Below are 21,566 nucleotides of genomic sequence, written 5' to 3' on the forward strand. Positions count from 1 at the left end.
TCCCCAGTGAGTTGCAGAGCCTGTTGGGGCAGAGGAGGCTCTATCTCAGGAACCTGAGATCGTGACCCTGAGATCATGACCTAAGTCAGACACTTAACCAGCTGAGCCACCCAGATACCCCTGAAGGTTATTTTTAAATTGGAAAGAGACTTTAGCAGTTGAAACGTCTTTAAAATGAGGCAATTGAATGTATTCTAGATGAGAGCAGATTTAGGTTGATAAGGAAAATTCACTAAATAAAAACATGGTATTCTGTGATCCTTTGAAAATCAGATGCTTGTTTTAAGGCCCCTTTCCATATAATTAGAGCTCTATTACATTTTCTTTTCTTTTCTTTTCTTTTTTTTTTTTTCTATTACATTTTCTTATCCAGCAAACAGCAGGGAGGATTATGTTGGCAGCTATGTGGAGGCCTGGGAATGGCTTCCCGCACAATCTGATTTGCCCAGGTTTCCTGGGGGAGAGCCTCTGTCTCTGTTTTGCTTTTGAGCCAGAGATGTTCAGTGGGAGAAGTTAAACAAAGGGAGAGTCAGAGCCAGAGAAACACTAGGCAGCAGTGCTGGTGTTTGACTGGGCTGCTTGTTCTAAAAAGTGGACAACGGCATTGGTGAACAATGCAGTTTTCTTTAGTCTCGGTTCTTCACCCTGTTCTAATTTAGTAAAAGTCAGTCACCTCTTCATCCCTTCGGCTGCCCTCTTTTCAGAGGCTCATAGGAAAGGCTCTGATTATCAGCCTTACCCACTAATGCCAACATCCTGATGTCTAAGAGTTGTGGTGGTTTCCTCGTATTTTGATTTTTACTTTAAAAATGTATCTAAGAGACAGTTATAGAACATGTTAACACCTCATTTTTTATATTTCATTATTTGTTCAGGTGGCTTGTTTGTGATTTTTGAGTTACCCAGATCTCGTTACATTCAGGAATTTCACTTTTTTCCGTTAGAAGGTAACAAGCAGAACTCATGCTTAGAATTAGGATCACTTGTGTTGGCATTGTCCATGGAGTCTCTTTTTTTTCTCCTTTTGTGAAGCTGAGTACAGAGAATGATTGTAAGTGTTTTTTTAGTGATTCCTTTAATTCATCTTTGTGGTGAACACAATTCCTTTGAAAATAAGTTCAAAATTTAATAATCTCCTGTGCAAATAAATATTACCTTGAGTGAAAGGAATCGGTGAGAGTTACTATATCCTTATATAAATTATTACTCAGACATCAAAGTCTGACCAGGAGAGAGACGACCTACATTAGAATCTATTGCATAGGTGGGTTAGTGATAGGGATGGCCTTCTTTAATTTATCTTTCATTATGTATATCATTATTTAGACAGGTTTTGATCTTGTCATTATTTACTTGCAAAATATAGCATTGTTTTCTGTACAATGGAAAAGAACTCCACTGTTTATGTTACTCATTTTGGTTGCTTTACCTTAGGGGCTGTGAACAATGTTTTAGATAGGATTAGCCCTTGGTCATTTTGTCTTTTTTTTTTTTTTTTAATCTTAAAGATCTTAAATTTTATACTCTTATTCTCATTATCATAGGAATTCTAAATTTCAAGGGAGTGGAAACAAACAAAATGCAAACTAACATTCTAGGAAGAATCTACAGGGTGACTGGATGGCTCAGTCGTTAAGCATCTTCCTTTGGCTCAGGTCAGGATCCTGGCCAGAGTCAGCAGGGAGTCTGCTTATCCCTCGCCCTCTGCCCCTCTCCCATCCTGCTCTCTCACTCTCACTCTGTCTCAAATTAATAAATAAAATCTTTTCTTTTTTTAAAAGATTTTATTTATTTATTCATGAGAGACACGCAGAGAGAGAGAGAGGGGCTGAGACACAGGCAGAGGGAGAAGCAGGCTCCATGCTGGGAGCCCAACTTGGGACTCGATCCTGGGTCTCCAGGATCACACCCTGGGCTGAAGGCGGTGCTAAACCACTGAGCCACCGGGGCTGCCCCAAATAAAATCTTTTTTAAAAAAGAATCTACTTGCATTCTATTTCATGTTCCATTACCTTTTTGTCTCATATTTGAACTCAGTATGAATTCAAATTTTTTATATTTTTAAAAAGAGGTTTAGAGGCTATTATTTTTCTCATTTTGAGTTTAGGCTTATTGTTAGTTAGCTGGATGCTTTAATATTTTTATTACCAATAAGTGTTGAACTTAGAAGCAGCAGATTGACCCAAGGGTATAGCATTTAGTTTGACTTTATAGTTTATTGGGATGCTAATTTATTCTGAGTTTTTAAGCACATTAAATTTTCTTTCTTCCTCCTTTAGATAATAAAAGTATCTTTTATCAATGATGAGTTAGAAAGAGTAGAAAGGCTTTATTTTCTAAAAGGCATATTTATTGAGCTAATGGGTATTTCTGAGCCCCTGGGTAATTATAAAGATTCTCAGGGGTAAAGTAAGTATTACTTTATAGATTGATATTTATTCTTGTTCAGGTAGAAGTGTGAAACTAAACAGGCTTCTACTTCTTTTTTTCCTAACAATGGTCTAGAAAACTAGCCTTTCTTAACAGTAATCTCTGATTCGTGGTAAGCCAGATTGCTTTCTAGAAAAGAGTCTTTTTGATTGTAAGCATAAGAACATGTCAGAAAAGGGAAAAGCAGGGACCTGCATACCTAAGTGACATTGTCCTGCCTCAGTAAAGGATGCAATAGATGTCAGAGCAAAGTGGTTAAGATGTTTCCTTTATTTCAGGTGATATTTATGTAGCACTGAGAGAAAAGAGATGATGTCAGAATGTCATAGCAACGATAATAGTAAGACACAGTTTCTGCCCTCAAGTAGCAGTTGCATCAATAGTGTCTTAGCAGAGGGAGAGGGGTGGGAGGAGAGAGTGGAATGAGAGGAAGGAGACAGAGAATTCAGTTGGTGAGAACAGACATAGGCCACACACATGAAGGCAAAAGCTTTTTTAATGGACCTTGAGATATGGAGTTTCTAGAAGGGAAAGGATGGGGGGGAGGGTGTTTCAGTAGAGGAAGTTACTTGAGCTGTGGAAGAGAGCTGAAGTGAGCGTGGGGTGTCTTTGGGAACATTAAATGGTTCAGTTTGATGAGAGTATGGGATACAGTTCAATCCAAAAAGCTTTAATGGGGTGCTTACTGTGTGGATTATTTCCATTTTGATTTTTCAAGGTGGGAGGAGGTATAATTGAATGTTTCTTTGGCCTGAAGTTGAGGAACCAGGAGAGAAGCTATTGAATATGCGGAAATGAAGGAGTAACTGACGACAGAGAGGACTGGTACTTGATAGAGTTAAGAAAGTGGATACAGGGAATTAACCTTCGAATTGAAAATAATGTGTCTTTCTCTGAGACTGGGAGGGAAGGACAGAGACAACTGAAAATTAGATGACTCAGGAATGCTTTTGCACTTTATATATGTGCAGTTGAGCTAGAAATTCACGTTTATTGAGGCTCTGTTATACCAGGTACTAGGCACAGAGAAAGCAAAAACATGATTTTAATATAGTCTTTGTTGATTCTTTCTCTTTTGCCAACTCTTTGTATACAGTGACCATAATCTTGATTATCTCTTGAAAATCTATGATATCTAAAACGTGGCACCTTAAACATAGTAGGGGACCAATAAATGTTTCACCTACTTGAAATCCGATTTGATTAGTTTTTCATTCCCACTTTAAAATACTTCTGAGTATTCACTAGAGTTCCCAGCATTACTGGCCCAAAAGCAACTTGATCTAACTGAACAGATGAACTAGACTTAAAAATGGGAGGCTGGAGCCACCACCTTGGTCATTTGTCACATCTATAATTTTAGGAAAACGACTCAACACGTATGAACCTCAAGTTCTTGTGGAGTAGTACTGCCCATGTTGTCTACTTCATAGGATTGTCTGACACATATAATTTTATGTGAAAGCACTTCAGAAATCAAAAAGGATCTATTTAGGGGATCCCTGGGTGGCACAGCGGTTTAGCGCCTGCCTTTGGCCCAGGGCGCGATCCTGGAGACCTGGGATCGAATCCCACATCGGGCTCCCGGTGCATGGAGCCTGCTTCTCCCTCTGCCTGTGTCTCTGCCTCTCTCTCTGTGACTATCATTAAAAAAAAAAAAAAAAAAAGGATCTATTTAGGGTATTAAAACGATCAGACCTTTCTTCTTCAGGATTGAGTGTTGTATTTCAATAGAATCTAACTATTTAGAATTAGAATTTAACTATTTATTTCTTTAGTAATTTAGTTTCCCTCTTAGAGTGTAGAAGGTTTCATGTAGATGGCTGGTTGCAGGGAGAGTTTTGTGGAGGCATAATTTAGTCAGATTCATGCACATTTTATTTGATTATTTTTCTGTATTCATTCTCAGCACTATTTAATATACTCTAATGTGACACTGAGAAAGTTTTGTGAGAATTACTTGCATACAGATCTTCCAAGGGCTCTTATTGCCAACATTACAAGTATATAAGTAAGTCCTTTTGGGAATCTGTGTTTGGGCCTCAGGGATGGTGGGTGAGTTTTTATGGCTCCATGTCTTCCTTCTGGTGTTTAGAAAGTCTCTTTCTATCCAGCGAGAGTGAGAGGGTAGAAGTTAGGAATATGAGTGTGAAAGAAATCCAGTTTGTTGGTATTGCTTGTCATGAAATAGAGAAGCTTCCAGTCCTAATCATTGGAGTTAGAATTTAATAATGGAACAATATCTGGGACCATAAAACCCCCAAACAGTGGCCTTGCTCTGCATTGAAGACCATATACACAAGCATAAATTGATATTTGACAGATAATGTAGATCCTGGATCTTGTCTACGCAGGTATTTCATTAACCATGGAGCCAGTGTGGGTATTGTGAATAGTGAAGGTGAAGTCCCTTCTGACCTTGCAGAAGAGCCCGCCATGAAGGATCTTCTTCTGGAGCAAGTGAAGAAGCAAGGTAACCTAAGTGATTTGAAGGGGCCTAGAGAGACTCAAACATGCCACTTAGAAAATAATCCATTTGCTGTATAGAGCTTTTCATTAGCAAATGATAGGAGAGGATTAGATCTGTCTGCACAGCATTAGACATCAATTATCACCAACATTATGTATTCTCTTGATAACTCACACAAGAATAGGCTAAATGTCAAAAGGATGGCTGGTCATTCCTTGTATTTGCCATGTCTGAGGATGTATACCCATTGGATAGTTGGGAGGAACCTCAGTGTTCTTTGATAATACAAATTAGGCTGATGAGGAGCATGAGGGTTTCTCACTGTGCGCACATAGATAGTATTGGATTTTGCTACATATTATAAAGTCTAAAGAAAGGATGGTATACAATGTAAATTTGAGTGTTTATCAAATTCTGTTTATGACTTTGCATCTTTTCTCTTGATGAGAGCTGAAAGTGGTGCTGGTGAAAGTATTATAACTTCTGAGATGATCCTTAACCATACTGACCATGAAAATCATTCTGTTGTTTGTTATTTAGAAGAATAAACTCTATAAATACTTATTTTAATTTTCAGAAGAATTCATATCAGAGAATAAGTCAGGATTTTCCTGAAGGTTTCTGTGTTCTTTTAATTAAAAAATACTGCAAATAGTTGAATGTCAGGGAGGACAGGTTTTAGGAAGTTTTTAAGAACCATCAAAAAACTTTGCAGACATGATTTGTAGTGATTTGTAGTCTTTTTGTTAACTTACCCACAGTCTGCACTTCATTTCAAGAGATTTAGCCCATGTGCCCTTTCCTGATATGATCCTTTAGAATAGGCTGGCCAATCCTGGTCACATCCATTTGTTCACATATTCCTGGAAGCTGCATTGGCACTACTACAACAGTGTTGAACAGACCGAATGGTGGAAAATATTTAATATCTGCCTTTTTGTGGAAAGTATGCCAATGCCTACCTTATGATAATGATGTTCTAGGGCAGTAAATATTTGTTTCTATTGCCTTCCCGTGTATAATTTTTGTGCCCTTTGAATTAAAGAATTTTACACAAATTTACCATTCAGTCTCACTCAGCCTTATGCTAAGATTGGCATTACAATTTATAAAAACTTTTTTTTTTTAACAGATGGGTTTTAAAAATAGCTTTGATTTAAGGGACTCCTGGGTGGCTCAGCAGTTGAGCCTCTGCTTTTGGCTCAGGTCATGATCCTGGGGTCCTGGGATTGAGTCCTGCATCAGGCTCCCTGCAGGGAGACTAGCCTGCTTCTCCCTCTGCCTGTGTTTCTGCCTCTCTCTGTGTGTCTCTTACAAATAAATAAAATCTTTAAAAAATTTATCTTTGATTTAAGAATCCAACTTAAAAAAAATGATCTATTTATTTGAGAGAGAGAAGGCGGAGGGCAGAGGAAGAGAATCTCAAGCAGACTCCCTGCTGAGTACAGAGCCCCATGAGGGGCTTGATCCCACGACCCGTGAAATCATAACCTGAGCCTAAATCATGATGAGCCAGACACTCAACTGACTGAGCCATCCAGGCACCCCATGAAACCAACTTTTCTATTTTGATTTCTAACCTGAATTAAGGAATATTCCTGTTGAAAGAGGTACTCAAATGTATGGTCAATTTTGCAGCACTGTTTACTCTGTGTGGAATTCTGGTATGTTCTAAATCAGATACCTCTTTCAGTTCATCAAGAGGATGTAATAGTCACAAATACATATGCACCCAACCTTTGAATACCTAAACATATTAAACAAATACAGATCTGAAGGGAAAAATAGACAGTAATACAATAATAGAAGGGGACTTCAGTACCCCACTGTCAACAATGGATAGGTCATCCAAACAGAAAACACTGGACTTGAACTATACTTTAGACCCTATGGACCTAGTAGGCATATGTAGAACATTCCATCAATAACTCACAAATATGTGGAGATTATACAACATGCTACTAAACGACCAGTGGGTCAAAGGAGAAATCAAAAGAAGCATTTTAAAATATCTCGAAACACATGAAAGTGGAAACACAGCATGCTAAAATGTATGGAATGCAGCAGAAGCAGTTCTTAGAGGGAAGTTTATGGTGACAAATGCTTACATTAGGGGAAAAATACCTGAAACAAACAACTCACCTTTACATTTCAGAGAACTAGAAAAAGGTACAAACTAAGCCTAAAGTTAGCAAAAGGAAGGAAATAACAAAGATCAGAGCATAAATAAATGAAACAGAGATCAGAAAAAAAAATAGAAAAGATCAATGGAACTAAGAGCTGTTTTTTGAAAAGATAAATACAATTGACAAACCTTAAACTAGACAAGAAAAGACTGAAATAAAATAAAATGAAAGAAGAGACGTTACAACTGATAGCACAGAAATACAAAGCATTGTAAGAGACTACTGTGAACAACTATATGCCCACATATTGGATAACCTAGAAGAAATGAATAAACTCCTAGAAATTTACAACCTACCAAGACTGAACCAGGAAAAAACAGAAAATCTGAACAGACTGATAACAAATAAGGAGATTGAATTAGTAATCAAACAAGAAAAGCCCAGGACCAGATGATTTCTCTGGTGAATTCTACCAAACATTTAAAGAAGAATCAATACCAATTGTTGTCAAATTCTTTGAAAAAAGGTGAAGGAAGAGTAGAGAATGCTCTCAAACTCATTTTATGAGGCCAGCATTACACTGATGCAAAAGCCAGATAAGGACAGTACAAGAAAAGGAAACTATAGGCCAATATCCCTGGTGAATGTAGATGCAAAAATTCTCAACAGAATATTAGCAAACCAAACTCAACAGTACAACAGAAAGATGATACACTATGATCAAGTGGGATTGATCTCTAAGATGCAGGGTTTAACAGAAAAATCAATAAATATGATACACAACATTAATAGAATGAAAGATAAAAATCATCTCAACAAATGCAGAAAAAGAATTTGACAAAATACAACAACCTCTCATGGTAAAAATTCTGAAAAACTGGATATAAAAGGAATTATTTCAGCATAGTAAAGGCCACATATGACAAGCCCACAATTAACACCATACTCATCGGTGAAAGGTTGCAATTTTTCCTCTATGATCAGGAACAAAACAGGGGTGCCAACTCTCACCACTTCTATTCAGCATAGTACTAGAAGCTCTAGCCAGAGTAGTCAAGCAAGAAAAAGAAATAAAAGGCATGCAAATCAGAAAGGAAGAACTAAAATTTCCTTTGTTTGTAGATGATTATGATCTCCTGAATAGAAAATCTTGAAGACTAACCACAAAAACTGTTAGAAGTAATCAACAAATTTGGTAAAGTTGCAGGATACAAAATCAGTATGCAGAAATCAATTGCATTTCTATACACAAAAAAACAAACTATCTGAAAAAGAAATAAAACAATCCCATTCACAAGATCATTAAAAACAATAAATTAGGGACGCCTGGGTGGCTCAGCGGTTAAGTGTCTGTCTTCAGCTCAGGGCGTGATCCCGGAGTCCTAGGATTGAGTCCCACATTGGGCTCCTTGCAGGGAGCCTGCTTCTCCCTCTGCCTATGTATCTGCCCCTCTCTCTGTGTCTCTCATGAATAAATAAATAAAACCTTTAAAAAAAAACAATAAATTACTTGGAAATAAGTTTAACCAAGGAGGTGAAAGATCTGAAAAGAAAGAAATTGAAGAAGACACATATAAATGGAAATCCACCCATGTTCATGGATTGAAAGAATTAATGTTGTTAAAATGTCCCTACTTCTCAAAGCCATCTACAGATTCAGTGCAATCCCTATCAAAATTTCAGAGGCATTTTTCACAGAAATAGAAAAAACAATCCTAAAATTTGTATGGAGCTACAAAGATTCCAGATAGCCAAAGCAATCCTGAAAAAGAACAAAGCTGGAGGCATCATACTTCCTGATTACAAAGCTTTAGTAATCAAAACTGGCATAAAAATAGATACACAGACCACTGGAACAGAATGAAGAGCACAACAATAAACCATCATGTACATGATCAACTAATATTTGAACAAGAGAGCCAAGAAGACTCAATAGGGAAAGGGACAGTCTCTTCAATAAGTGGTGTTGGGAAAACTAGATAATCACATGCAGAAAAACAAAATGGGACCCTTTTTAAAAAATACTAACAAAAATTGGGCAGCCCTGGTGGCGTAGCGGCTTAGCGCCGCCTGCAGCCCGGGGTGTGATCCTGGAGACCCAGGATCGTGTCCCATGTCAGGCTCTCTGCATGGTGCCTGCTTCTCCCTCTGCCTGTGTCTCTGCCTCTCTCTCTCTTTCTCTCTGCATCTCTATGAATAAAAAATAAATAAAATCTCTAAAAAAAATAAAATACTAACAAAAATTAACTCAAAATGGAGTTAAGACTAATGCATATGACCTAAAGCTATAAAACTCCTAGAAGAAAACATGGGGGAAAAACCTCCTTGACATTGGTCTTGACAAGTTTTTGGGATATGACACCAAAAGCACAAGCAACCAAAGCAAAAACAAGCAGATCCATATCAAACTAAGAATATTCTGCACAACGAAATATACAAAATAAAGATATCCTAGAGAATGGGAAAAAGTATCTGCAAATCATGTATCTGATAAATATATAAGGAACTCATACAACTCAATAGTAAAAGCAAAACCAAAAAATGGGCAGAGGAACTGGATGGACATTTTTTCAAAGACATACAAATTGCCAACAGGTTCATGAGAAGATATTCAATATAACTAATCATCAGGGAAATGGAGATCAAAACCACTGAAATCTCACCTCACACCTATTCAAATGGCTATTTTTTTTTTTCAAATGACGATTATTAAAAAGACAGTAAGTGTTGGCAAGGCTGTGGAGAAAAGGGAACTCTTGTACACAGTTGGTGTGAATATAAATTGGTACAACAACTATGGAAAACTGTATGGAATTTCCTCAAAAAATTAAAAATAGTACTACCATATGACCCAGCAGTTCCACTTCAGGGTATATAACTGAAGAAAATAAAACTAAGCTCTCAAAGAGATGGGTGCCTGGGTGGCTCAGTTGGTCAAGTGTCTGACTCTTTATCTCAGGGTCCTGGGATTGAGCCCCAGGTTGGGCTCCTTGTTCAGCGGGAGTCTGCTTGAGGATTCACTTTCCTTTTCCTTCTGCCCCTCCTCACTTAAATAAATCTTTAAAAAAAAAAAGAATCTCAAAGAGATATCTGTACTCCTGTTTTCAATGCATCATTATTCACAATAGCCGAGATATGGAAGCAACCTAAGTGTCAGTCTATGGATGAATGGATAAAGATATTATACATATATAATGGAATATTATTCAGCCATGAGAAAGAAGGAAATATTGCTATGTACAACAACATGGGTGGGCCTTGAGGGCATTAGGCTAAGGAAATGAGTCAAACAGAGAAAGAAAGAAATACATGATATCATATAAACAGAGAGTTGAATGGTGGTTAACAGGGGCTAGGGGTGGCGACGAACAGGAAGATATTGGTCAAAGGGTACAAACTTCAGTTATAAAATAACTTTTGTGGATCTAATGTATAGCACAGTCCCTGTAATTAACAATTCTGGGGCAGCCCTGGTGGCGCAATGGTTTAGCGCCACCGCAGCCCGGGGTGTGATCCTGGAGACCGATATCGAGTCCCACATCGGGCTTCCTGCGTGGAGCCTGCTTCTCCCTCTGCCTGTGTCTCTGCCTCTCTCTTGCTCTCTCTGAATGAATAAATAAATAAATCTTAAAAAAAAAATTCTGTATTATGAACTTGAATGTTGCTGAGCTATCTTAAATGTTCCCAGCACAAAAAAGAAATGGTAATTATGTGAGGTGATACTGTTGTTAACTAACTTTATTGTAGTGATCATTTTACAATATATAAGTATCACATCAACATGTTATACAAATTTAACTTACACAGTGTTGTTATATGTCTATTGTATCTCAGTGACGCTAGAAAAAAAAAGAAATAAAATAAATTGCATACCGTTTTACCCCATCTGTCTCCCTAAATCAGACAGATAATCCTTAGATAGTTCATAGGTTTTTATTTATTTAATTTATTTTTTTAAGTGAGTTGAAAAGGAGTAGACCAAGCACAGATAAAGCCTGCTTATGAGTATAGAACTCTTTGGATGGGTATGTTTGTATTTGGGACATGTCATTATTTTATATAAGGGGGAATGCCCCACTCCAGCCCCTTTTCAGTGGCATGGATGTTGGGGAGTTGCTGGCTAAAGGGAGGAACTTTTTGGAGTTCTCTATAATGTTTTATTTATTTATTTTTAAAGATATTATTTATTTATTCCTGAGAGACAGAGAGAGAGAGGCAGAGACACACACAGGCAGAGGGAGAAGCAAGCTCCTCACAGGGAGCCTGATCCTCACAGGGAGCCTCAATCCTAGGACCCCAGGATCACACCCTGGGCCAAAGGCAGGTGTTTAACCACTTAGCCACCCAGGTGTCCCTCTATAATGTTTTATTTTTTAAAATTTTTTTCTATAGTGTTTTAAAGCAAAACAAAAGCTGCATTCCCTTGAAAGTTTTAACTGCACATGACCTACTCCGCTGCTCTAGGTTATATAGCTTCAAGTCAGTGTATTTCCCTACTATGGAAATGAGCATTAGAAGTAGATTAGTGTTTAAAGTATACCATACCCGAAACCAAGATTCTTTGAGACGAGTATTATGGAGTAGTAAGTGGGAGAGAGCAATGGACCGGGACCCAGGATGTCAGAGTTCCAGTGACAGCTCTAGTATGTTTTGTGACTTTGAGCAAGGCACCTAGCCTTTCTATGTTTATTTTCTCATCTGTTAAATGGTGACAATAATATCTATTATATTTACCTCAAAGGATTATTGAGAAGCTAAAGTAGTTTAATATGTAAAAGGCTTTTGAAGTGTTGTACAAATACCATCATTTGAAGTGTTGTACAAATACCATCATACAAAACTAATGTCCACTTTGGTCTTTATGTTCTTAAAATTGAAGACAATTTTAAGCATGTTTCTTTAATGGATCTGCCATCACACAGTATTTAAAATGATGATTTAACCCTAGTAAAACTACTAATATGTGTATAAATGTCATTGCTCATCTAAATAAAGAGTAAATTTGATGAATACCCAACTTGATGACTAAACTGTTATTTGTAGTTTTTTTATGATGTATTTAGAATCTAAGGGAAATATCCTGTCAGATTTAAATGGACCTTTACTAATGCTGGCTATCTGGTTTCTGCAGGAGTTGATCTAGAGCAGTCAAGAAAAGAAGAGGAACAACAGATGTTACAGGATGCCCGCCAGTGGCTCAACAGTGGGAAAATAGAGGATGTAAGGCAGCCTCGCTCAGGGGCCACAGCCCTCCATGTGGCTGCTGCCAAGGGCTATTCTGAGGTCCTCAGGTATTGTCCGTTTCCATTAATCAGGAGTTTGGTAGACCAGGGGAAGATGAGCTGGGTTTTGGAAGCAGGGGCCGAATTAGATTTTCAACTACAATGTGTTTCTTTCTTAATTGTTTTCCTCTCTGATCATGCAGTTCTTACTTATATATTGCTGATATTAATCCATAGATGGTCTCCCACCCTCCTGCTGTCACTCTAGCTTCTCACTGACTGTATGATACGAAACACGGTTGAGGTTCACTGGCCTAGAAGATGACCTTACGTGATCTCTTCCAGTTCTGTGATTTATCATTACTATCCCTGCAGGCTCCTCCTCTGGTGACATGTGATCATTTGGGTCCTTTTTGGACATAGATAATTTCTTTGCTTTCCTTAGATGAATGCTACAGGTCTTGAGTGTGTAGGGTCCCATTAGATAGGATAGTTCCCCCCACTGGCATGAGGGAATTTGGATTCTGCTCCTCTACTGCTCCGTTTTTCCTTACATCCATACACACTAATGTAGCTTTTGGTGCTTACTGTTGACAGACTTTCCCAAATACATGGGTAGCAAATAGCATTGTCTGTGGGGCTGTTGCCAGAATCCTCCAGAGCTTCGTATCCCACCTACTCTGCGGTTTCTAATAGGCGTGACAGTATGTCGGTAGACCGTCTCTGCCTGAGAGTGACATTCATATTCTGCTCACTTCTTCGGTGTCTGGAGGCCCGTGATATAGGTAACCTCAATCAGGCCAGTACAGTTTGGGGCCTCAGGAGTCCTACTTTTCTTCCTTTACACACACAGATTATAGCTTTGTAGTTAGCAAGAAGTCCCTGCAAATACTTCGCAGAGTTGGGAGCTTGAGAGTCTGCAGTAAACGTATGAATTCCTGTAAAGATCAACTGGAAAGTTAGTAAGTGCCCCGAAGAGAATGGAGTTCTCATTTTAGATGTTCTTTCCTCGTACTGGGGAATGGAAAACACACCTTGTAGCAGAGTTGTGTGGTTTGGCAGATTTAGTTAGGCTTTAGTGAATCTCAGAGGTGTACACCTTTCTAAACACTCCTCTTATGTGACGTCACGCGGATGTGCCTGGGAAATACCCTGTGACCTTTCAGAGTGGATTGATAACTGCCCTGTGTGGTTGGTTCTCAGTGTAGGAACCGTGAAGCCCGAGTTGTGCCTTAGAGGACAGAAGTGATCACAGCTTCCCAGTGGTTCAGAGCCAAAATCTGAAACACCAATCAGGTGATAGTTTATTCAGCAGGAAGCTGTAATATAGAGGGTATAAATGTCTTGTTTGGGGTTTTCTTCTTAGACTTTTAATCCAGGCTGGCTATGAACTCAATGTTCAGGATTACGATGGCTGGACTCCCCTCCATGCTGCTGCACACTGGGGAGTGAAGGAGGCTTGCTCCATCCTGGCAGAAGCACTCTGTGACATGGATGTCAGGAACAAGCTGGTTAGTATGCCTGACTCTGAAAGGGCAGTGAAATCCGTGACTATGTCTCTAGAACAAAAGGCTTATTAAGATCTTAGTTAAATGGCCGGGGCTTCCTGTCCGGGGAAATACACATCACAGGTAGCTATGGCTCTGTTCCTCACAGCCTCCTCGCTGCCCACTGCCGCATTATCAACACAGAGATGTTCGCTATATAAAATAAGACTCTACTGATCAGCATTCTGATTCTGTTTATGTTTAAGCCCCTAAAATAAATATGAAAAAAAGATATTTGCTCTTGGCAGAAATGGGCATGGGGAAATCCTAAGATTGCTGTCTGTGGTGAAGTATGAAAGGTTTTATTTTACTTTATTTTTAATTCAAAGACTTATGATAGCTGAGCTCTACTCTCATCCAGTCTTTAAAAAAACATTATTGGGCCCCTGGGTGGCTCAGCTGTTGAGTATCTGTCTGCCTTTGGCTCAGGATGTGACCCCGGAGTCCTGGGATCGAGTTCCGCATCCCCGCATGGAGCCTGCTTCTCCCTCTGCCTGTCTCTGCCTCTCTCTGTGTGTCTCTCATGAATAAATAAATAAAATATTTAAAAATATATATATAATGACAAAAATCCTTGAGTATGGCTAAAAATAGTTATTCAGCCTCACTTCAAGCAACTTTAGAGGCCCTAGAACTCCTATCTCTACATCTAGTGATTTTCTAGGAATCCAGAGCATCCAGAGCCATGGCTTTTTATTTAGTAGCTGTTCTTACCTGCCTCACGTCTTTCCTGAACCTGGCTTTCATCTCCCGATATGGGCTAGGGTCCTGAACTGATGTTTCTTAAAAGAGACACTCTTCTCTCACTTAAAGGGGCATGACTGCTATGACTTAATCTTTAGTGCACATGTATACCTTCTTTCCGAGGCTTTTAAAAGCCCTTTACTGGATTTATTGTAGCAATTAAAACCATTTTAAAACAGGTACAAGTAGAGATTTCAATTGATTATTTGCCAAGAGGCAATAAGCGTTAGAGATAATGTGGTGATTTCCTCAATACTGTTTTATAAAATATAAAAACATATATTTAAAAGACTTGCTGAGTTTCGTTTTGTTTTAAAGGAAAAGAGTATGTGTTCAGGCAGGCTGGGGGGTGTGCAGAGTGGGAGAAACCGAGAGAATCTTCAGTAGGCTCCACACATGGAGCCTGCCTGAGGGCTTGAGATCGTGCTTGAGCCAAAATCAAGAGTTGGACGCTTAACCAACCGAGCCACCCAGGTGCCCCAGCAGACTTGCTGTTTCTTATAATGTTTCCTCTGTGATAGATGATGGTGTTACTATAATGTTGAGTAGATAAGTTAGGGAAGATATCACTGGAACAAAGGCATAAAGTGGATATTGAATAGTTCTCTGATAGAGTCACAACATCAGTGCTTCTGTTTTCTGTTGACCATGGTACCCCTTTTCTCTGCCAGGGCCAGACACCGTTTGATGTGGCTGATGAAGGGCTTGTGGAGCACTTGGAGATGCTCCAGAAGAAGCAGAATGTGGTAAGTCTTTGGTTAATGCTTTTAAAGCTTTTGTAACAGTGCAGTCTGTACCAGGTACCTCAGTCACTTGTTTTAGTTATGTCTCCTGAGAGCTGAAATGGGCATATCTACATTTCGGAGATGGTAATTGTTCCCTCAGGGACTAGCAACAGTCTGTTAGAAAATATCCCAGAAGCCATTTGTTGTTAAAGTTCACTTGTTAAAAGGTAGCCTTCAAGCAGCTGAAAATAAAAAAATGACAAGAACAACAAACTGATAATTACTATTGAGTTCTAGAAAGTGAATGTAGTGTACTCAAATCAGAGTCTTTTCCAAATAGAGAGTACCAAGGTAGAGGACATCTCATAACTTTTTTCTTCCCTTATTGACTGAAAGGACATCTTTATTTAAAGTAAATTCATTACAGAGAGGAATATATTTCTTTCTTAACAAAGCAACTGGGGCCACAAACCAAACCTGTCTTTTGGCATTGGAAAGTAGTTGGTCAGTGATTCATACATATTCAGGATTTATCAGATACTCAGAATTCAATCCTCCCTTCTCATTCTAAATTTTTTATTTTTTGGTTGCATGTACCATTTTGTTGCTTAGTGCTGTATAAGAGAGCTACCTAAGTATGGTACCCATGTACCGAGTGCAGAATGAAAAAAACCCAACCAAACCTCAAGATACACAGTGAATAATTCACATTTTCTACCTGTAAGTGGCATGAGTAATTTGGGCAAGGAGAATAAAGATCAGCTACCGATGATCAGGGCTGATGTCTGAACAGAGTGGGACAGAAAAAAATCGCCAGCTTTCCTTTGTGTTTTCCTTTGCATGTGTTGTGGCTCAAGGTATGTGAACTCAAGTTTAGGACAAAGAGAGAAACTTAGAGTGGTTCTGAAAGAAAGAACTGTGGAGTTCACTGGTGGGACAGATCAACTCTATCACGTCTGGACCGGTAGAGTGAAGATCCTCATGACTTCAAGGTTTATTGGGAAAATTGCATATATAAAGTTCAGACAAACACAACTTTCAGTTCATTTTGTTTTCTTTGGTGAACATCTGGAATCTAGACAGACTTAGGACTCACCACACACAGAATCAGAGCTGTTCTCTAGCAGCATCAGCCTTCCTAAGATGTATACTTCACTTAGTTAGGTTTTTGTAGTTTTTTAAACTTTTTATTCTGAAATAATTTTTAGACTCACATAGAAGTTGCAAAAATAATATATCCAGCATGGTTTGGTATTTGAACATAAATAATATTTCACTAAATGACATTTCTACACTAGGAATGGTTCTCATCTTTGCTTCCTGCATAACTTTGGGGTCCAGGGATATAAACTCATTTTTTTCTAGAGCATATATCTAAATACCAATTTATTCTAAGGACTTATTTCCCCTTGAATACCTATTTTTTTTCTTGAGAACTATTGCCAGCCTAATTCAGTGTATGGTCATCAAGAATTCTTTGAAAGTTTCTCCCCTCCACACTTACCTTTTCTAATCCATCAGAAGCCAGGCTTCCCCTCCCCCCCCTTTTAAGTTTATTTATTTATTTTTTTAGTAATCTCTCTACACCCAACATGAGGCTCGAAGTCACAACCCCCAGATCAAGAGTTACATCTTCTTCCGACTGAGCCAGCTAGCTTCCCTTAGAAGCCAGAGTTTTTTTGAGGTTTGGGTTTGGATATTTGATACGAGCAGTTTTATTGAAGCTCTAACACCATGATTTTTCTCTTACCTTGGATGAGGAATTTTCTCTGTCATTGTCTTCTAAGGAGGCCCAACCGATAGGTTCCTCTTTTTCTCAGTTCTTTCTTCCCCTTTTGGTGTCGGTCCTGTTTTCTTCAGAATAACAGTACTATTTTGAGTTCTCATCGCTGCTGATTTTACTAATAGTCAACTTCTTCCCTTTCCTCTCTTGTTTTCTCAATTTCCAGCTTCGAAGTGAAAAAGAGACACGGAATAAGCTCATTGAGTCAGACCTGAACAGCAAGTTACAGAGTGGACTCTTTAAGAAGTAAGACATTCACGGCTTGGGAAATGATGAGCTCTGGTGTGTGTGGGTGCATATGTGTGTATGATGATGTACTTGGTTTAAGAATTTATACAGTAAAGAAACTGTGTTCAGCTTAAGCCAAATGATCTTTGAACACGTGGGATGTTTGAGAGGCAAGAAGGTGGCATTGATATATGGAGGAGATAATGAGGATGGATGAATGTGGTATTTATTTTTTATTTTTTATTTGTTTGAGAGAGAGCACATGCAATTATGGGCAGAGGGGAGGGAGAAGCAGGCTCCCTGCTGAACAGGGAGTCTGATGCTAGGGGATATGGCGCTACATCCCAGGACCCTGGGGTCACAACCTGAGCTGAAGGTACAGGCTCAACCGACTGAGTCACCCAGGCGTCCCGGGTGAATGTGTTTTAAATTTAGAAATTAATTGAGACTGTATACATTTCCCCACCAGCTTAGGGGTTCCTAGTCCTAGTTGCATCACTAACTCTAAGTTCTATGAAACTCTTAAGTTCTATGAACACAGGGACCATGTGTATTTTGTTTACCACTGTACCAGGGCCTAGTGATTCCTGGCCTGTAATAAGCACTCTGTAAACATTTGTTAAATGACTTTTTGAAAATATTTACCTGCCTAATCACTGTTAAGATTCATGGGCCTCCTTTTTCTTGTGTGTTGAATGGGCTAGATTTATTTGAGTAATACTCTGAAGTCAAATGCTGAACCTCAATCTGCAAAAACCCAAGAATTCAGAAAAAGGTAGATGTAAAGAAGGATTTATTCTCCTTATGCTTGTCAGTGAACTTAAATAGTTTGCCATTTCTGAGCTACACTCAAATTGTCATCTTTAATTTAGCAAAGAGAAGATGCTCTATGAAGAAGAGATACCCAAATCCCAAGAAATGGAGGAAGAAAGCAAAGAGTCCAGCAGCTCCAGCTCCGAGGAGGAGGAGGAGGGTGAAGATGAAGCTTCTGAGTCAGAAGCTGAGAAGGAGGCAGGTAATGCCAATGTGTTGATAGCACAGAACTCTGTCTCCATACTGCAGGGAGGTCACTGCTTGTCAGAGCTAAGGGCCTCAGAGGGCTCCAAAAAGAGCTTCAAGGTTAGTGTTCAAAGATAAGGTACCAAATTTCAAGTGAAAACTTTGTTGTGAAAGCTGTAAGCTATGTTAGAATATGTGTACTAGTTTCTATGTAGCCATATGCTAAGGTGCACAAAAAATTCCTTTTTTAAAAAAGATTTATTTATTTTATTGAGAGAGAATGAGAGAGCCCTCACACACATGCATATGTTGTGAGCAGGCAAGGAAAGGGAGAAGGAGAGAATCTCCAGCCAATTCTGTGCTGAGCTCGGAGCTCAAAGGTGGGTTTGATCCCATGACCTTGAGATCATGACCTGAGCAGAAATCAAGAATTGGATGCTCAACCAACTGAGCCACCCAAGTACTTTCCAAAAATATTGTGTAAAAGAGCCAGCTGTCTGATCTTGGGTTGGTAGAGTGTAGAGACCAGATTCTAAAATTCAGTATGCTTAGAGGCTGAGGAGGTAAGATCTTGCAGAGGCACATTTGGTCAAGTATCCTTAACCAGCTGGTGAAAATTTGCATTTAATTCTCAGGTTCATCTGATTCCCTAAACAGAATCCCAAGATTCTGATTTCCTTCATTTTCCTTCTGATTACACGAAGGTCCTTCAATTCCTGAGTTGGGCATTGAAGAAGGAACAAAATCATATTTACCTTTATGACTCTTGTTGATATTATATATGCTTCATATGGCATCTCTTAAGTTTATCATACGGCAAGACAAGAAGCCCAACAGGGAGGGTAAGGTGCTGAACATGGTCAGATCAATAAGCTGTAGAATCACCCATAGATTATGATATACAGGCAGGCAAACACTGAGAAAAGAGTAACCACTGAGCCACCTACGTGCCCCAAACACCCTTTGATTATACTATACCTTTGATGACTTCTGTCCAGAAACCATCTACAACCACTTTCCCCACAACCATCTTTGCCTGTAGTATAAATCCCAAGTCCTGTAGCCTGACCTTCAAGATCTCTCATAATGTATCTTCAGCTGACCTTTCCAGTGTTGTCCATCAGCAGTGTCATCTACTAACCAAGTTGGATTGCTTGGTTTCTCCAAACATGCCCTGGGCTTCCCTATCCCTGAGCATTTATTTGCACCTTGGAATTCACTTCTGACCATCAAATGAATGATTTCTGTTAGAAGCCATAGGATTTACCAGGATGAAGAGGCCTTCCTTTAGGTTTTCCTATACCAAAAACTGAAAAGGAGTGGACCACCTCACTGTTCTCCCCTGAACATAATTGCTCTCCTGTTTGTATCCCTCTAGAACTTCATACTTCGTCTCTGTTGTAGCACTTAACGTTTCGGCTGGGAACTCTAGGGTGATCATTTACTCCTAGGTCTCTGCATGATGCCCAACACAGGACACACATTCACATTCATTAAATGCTTTTTGTTGGATATATCTAGGGGATACACGGGAATAGGAAGGCATATACATGAATAAAATACATGCCACATGAGAGGTATAAACATAGTCATTGGTATTCACTAGTAAGAAAGATTATATTTAGTTTGGGGGATTATAATGACACTTTACATTTGGGTAGTGCTTTTTTTTTTAATTTATTTTTAAAAATTTTGGGGGGTAGTGCTTTTTACTCTGCAGTGCACTTACAACCACACCCTGAGGGATGTATTATCACCACATTTTAGAGTGGGAAATTGACCCTGTAAGGGGTGAGGCAAATTGGGTTTCATAGCTGGTGAATGGTGTGCCTGAGATCCTGGGACTCCTCAGAGAAGCAGGGGCGGAGTGAAATGTGGAAATTATCTCCCTAAAAAAAATGGAAGCTAAAGGTATGGAAAAGGATGAGATTTCAAAGGAAGAGATTATAGAGAAAAGATGTACAAAAAAGAATCATGGGGCATCCTATGTTTAGGAAGTGAAGGAGGCAAAGAAGGTATAGTCAGAGAGGTTGAGGAAAAACAGGATGTGTGTTTCCGCATCACAAAAGCCAGGGTAGGAGTGGGATGGGAGAGGTCAAGAAAGAGACAACAGTTAGCACTTTGTGTAGACTGATGTAGGCAGAAGCCAGATGGTTCCAGCAAGCTTCCCTGCTCATTTCTGCCACTTGATGCTTTATTCATGTTTCAAAGCCCAGCTCAAATCAGCTTCCTTTATGAAGGAACTTGTATCATCACAGATACAAGTTTTTCTCCCCTCCTCTGACTGGTAGCTATTTGTTTGAACCTCTTTTATATTACTTATACTAGCTAATATTAGTGTTATTTCTTTCTCATCTCCTCTCTTCTTCCCCTACCAGCAAGTTTCAGAAGCACTGAAATGTATTGTGTGTCTTGTTTATCTTTCTGTCTTCCATAATGCCTAGCACTGGGCCTTCTACATGGTAGGTGCTCAATAAATATATGTTACCTAAGTGTATATTGGAAGAATGTGGGGAACTGAATTATGTCTAAACCTTTCCAAATGATGCCCAACACATTATGTATGTACTGAACAAGTATTTATTGAATGTGCTTATCCTGTTTTTAAAGATCCACAGATACGACCTCATAAAATGACAGTTTTCATGTGCCTTACACATAAATGTAGTTGTAAAGAATACTAATTCTATTTTGAGGTAAATGTAAGTAGTTTGATTTGGATTTCTATTTTCGACTTAAACATTTGGTATATTAGTTACCTATTGCTAAATGACAAGCCATCCCCAAATTTAGTGGTGCTTTAAATAACATATAGACACAACTCTATTGGTTGGCAATTTAGGAAGGACTTCACTGGGATGGCTTTTCTCTGCTCCACGTGGTAATACTGGGCTTACTCATGTGCAGGTGGTCAGTTGGTAAGTCAGCTAGGGGATGGCTGGTCCTGGATGGTCTTACCTTTCTGGTAGTTGATTAGGATATTTGAGGTAAGTGAACCATATTCATCAAGGAGACTAGCCCCTACTTCTTCACACAGCAGTTGGATTCCACAAGAAGAGAGGGCAAGGCTCAGTGTACAACCACTTTCCAAGCCTCTGCTGTGTCACATTTACTAATGTCCCAAAGGCCATAGAAAGTCACCTTGCCAAGCCCAGGGTCAATCTGAAAGGCCACTACCCAGAGGTCTAGATTCATGGGGATTTCTTACTGTAAGCTGTCACATTTGGCTAGTAAGGTATACTTCTTGGGGATAGAGATATTCAGATTATTTATATATATATATAATTATATT

The 21,566-nt window shown here is 39.0% G+C and overlaps 1 protein-coding gene across 15 annotated transcripts in view; it reads left to right on the forward strand.

The window, feature by feature from the left end:
- The window catches only part of PPP1R12B (protein phosphatase 1 regulatory subunit 12B), a 205,943-nt gene that overhangs the window by 48,835 nt on the left and 135,542 nt on the right, over positions 1-21,566 (forward strand). For 11 of the 15 annotated variants that reach the window (XM_077902521.1, XM_077902522.1, XM_077902517.1 and 8 more), the window contains exons 3-9: positions 4,785-4,903; positions 12,158-12,317; positions 13,615-13,759; positions 15,211-15,285; positions 17,214-17,293; positions 18,148-18,290; positions 20,719-20,736. In XM_077902521.1, the coding sequence (XP_077758647.1) occupies positions 4,785-4,903; positions 12,158-12,317; positions 13,615-13,759; positions 15,211-15,285; positions 17,214-17,293; positions 18,148-18,290; positions 20,719-20,736 (740 nt within the window). The remainder of the gene's footprint in view (positions 1-4,784; positions 4,904-12,157; positions 12,318-13,614; positions 13,760-15,210; positions 15,286-17,213; positions 17,294-18,147; positions 18,291-20,718; positions 20,737-21,566) is intronic. The other 4 variants (XM_077902510.1, XM_077902513.1, XM_077902515.1 and 1 more) reach the window with 1 other exon arrangement.

This window comes from Canis aureus, chromosome 6 (genome assembly GCF_053574225.1).
Source record: "Canis aureus isolate CA01 chromosome 6, VMU_Caureus_v.1.0, whole genome shotgun sequence".
Classification (NCBI taxonomy): domain Eukaryota; kingdom Metazoa; phylum Chordata; class Mammalia; order Carnivora; family Canidae; genus Canis; species Canis aureus.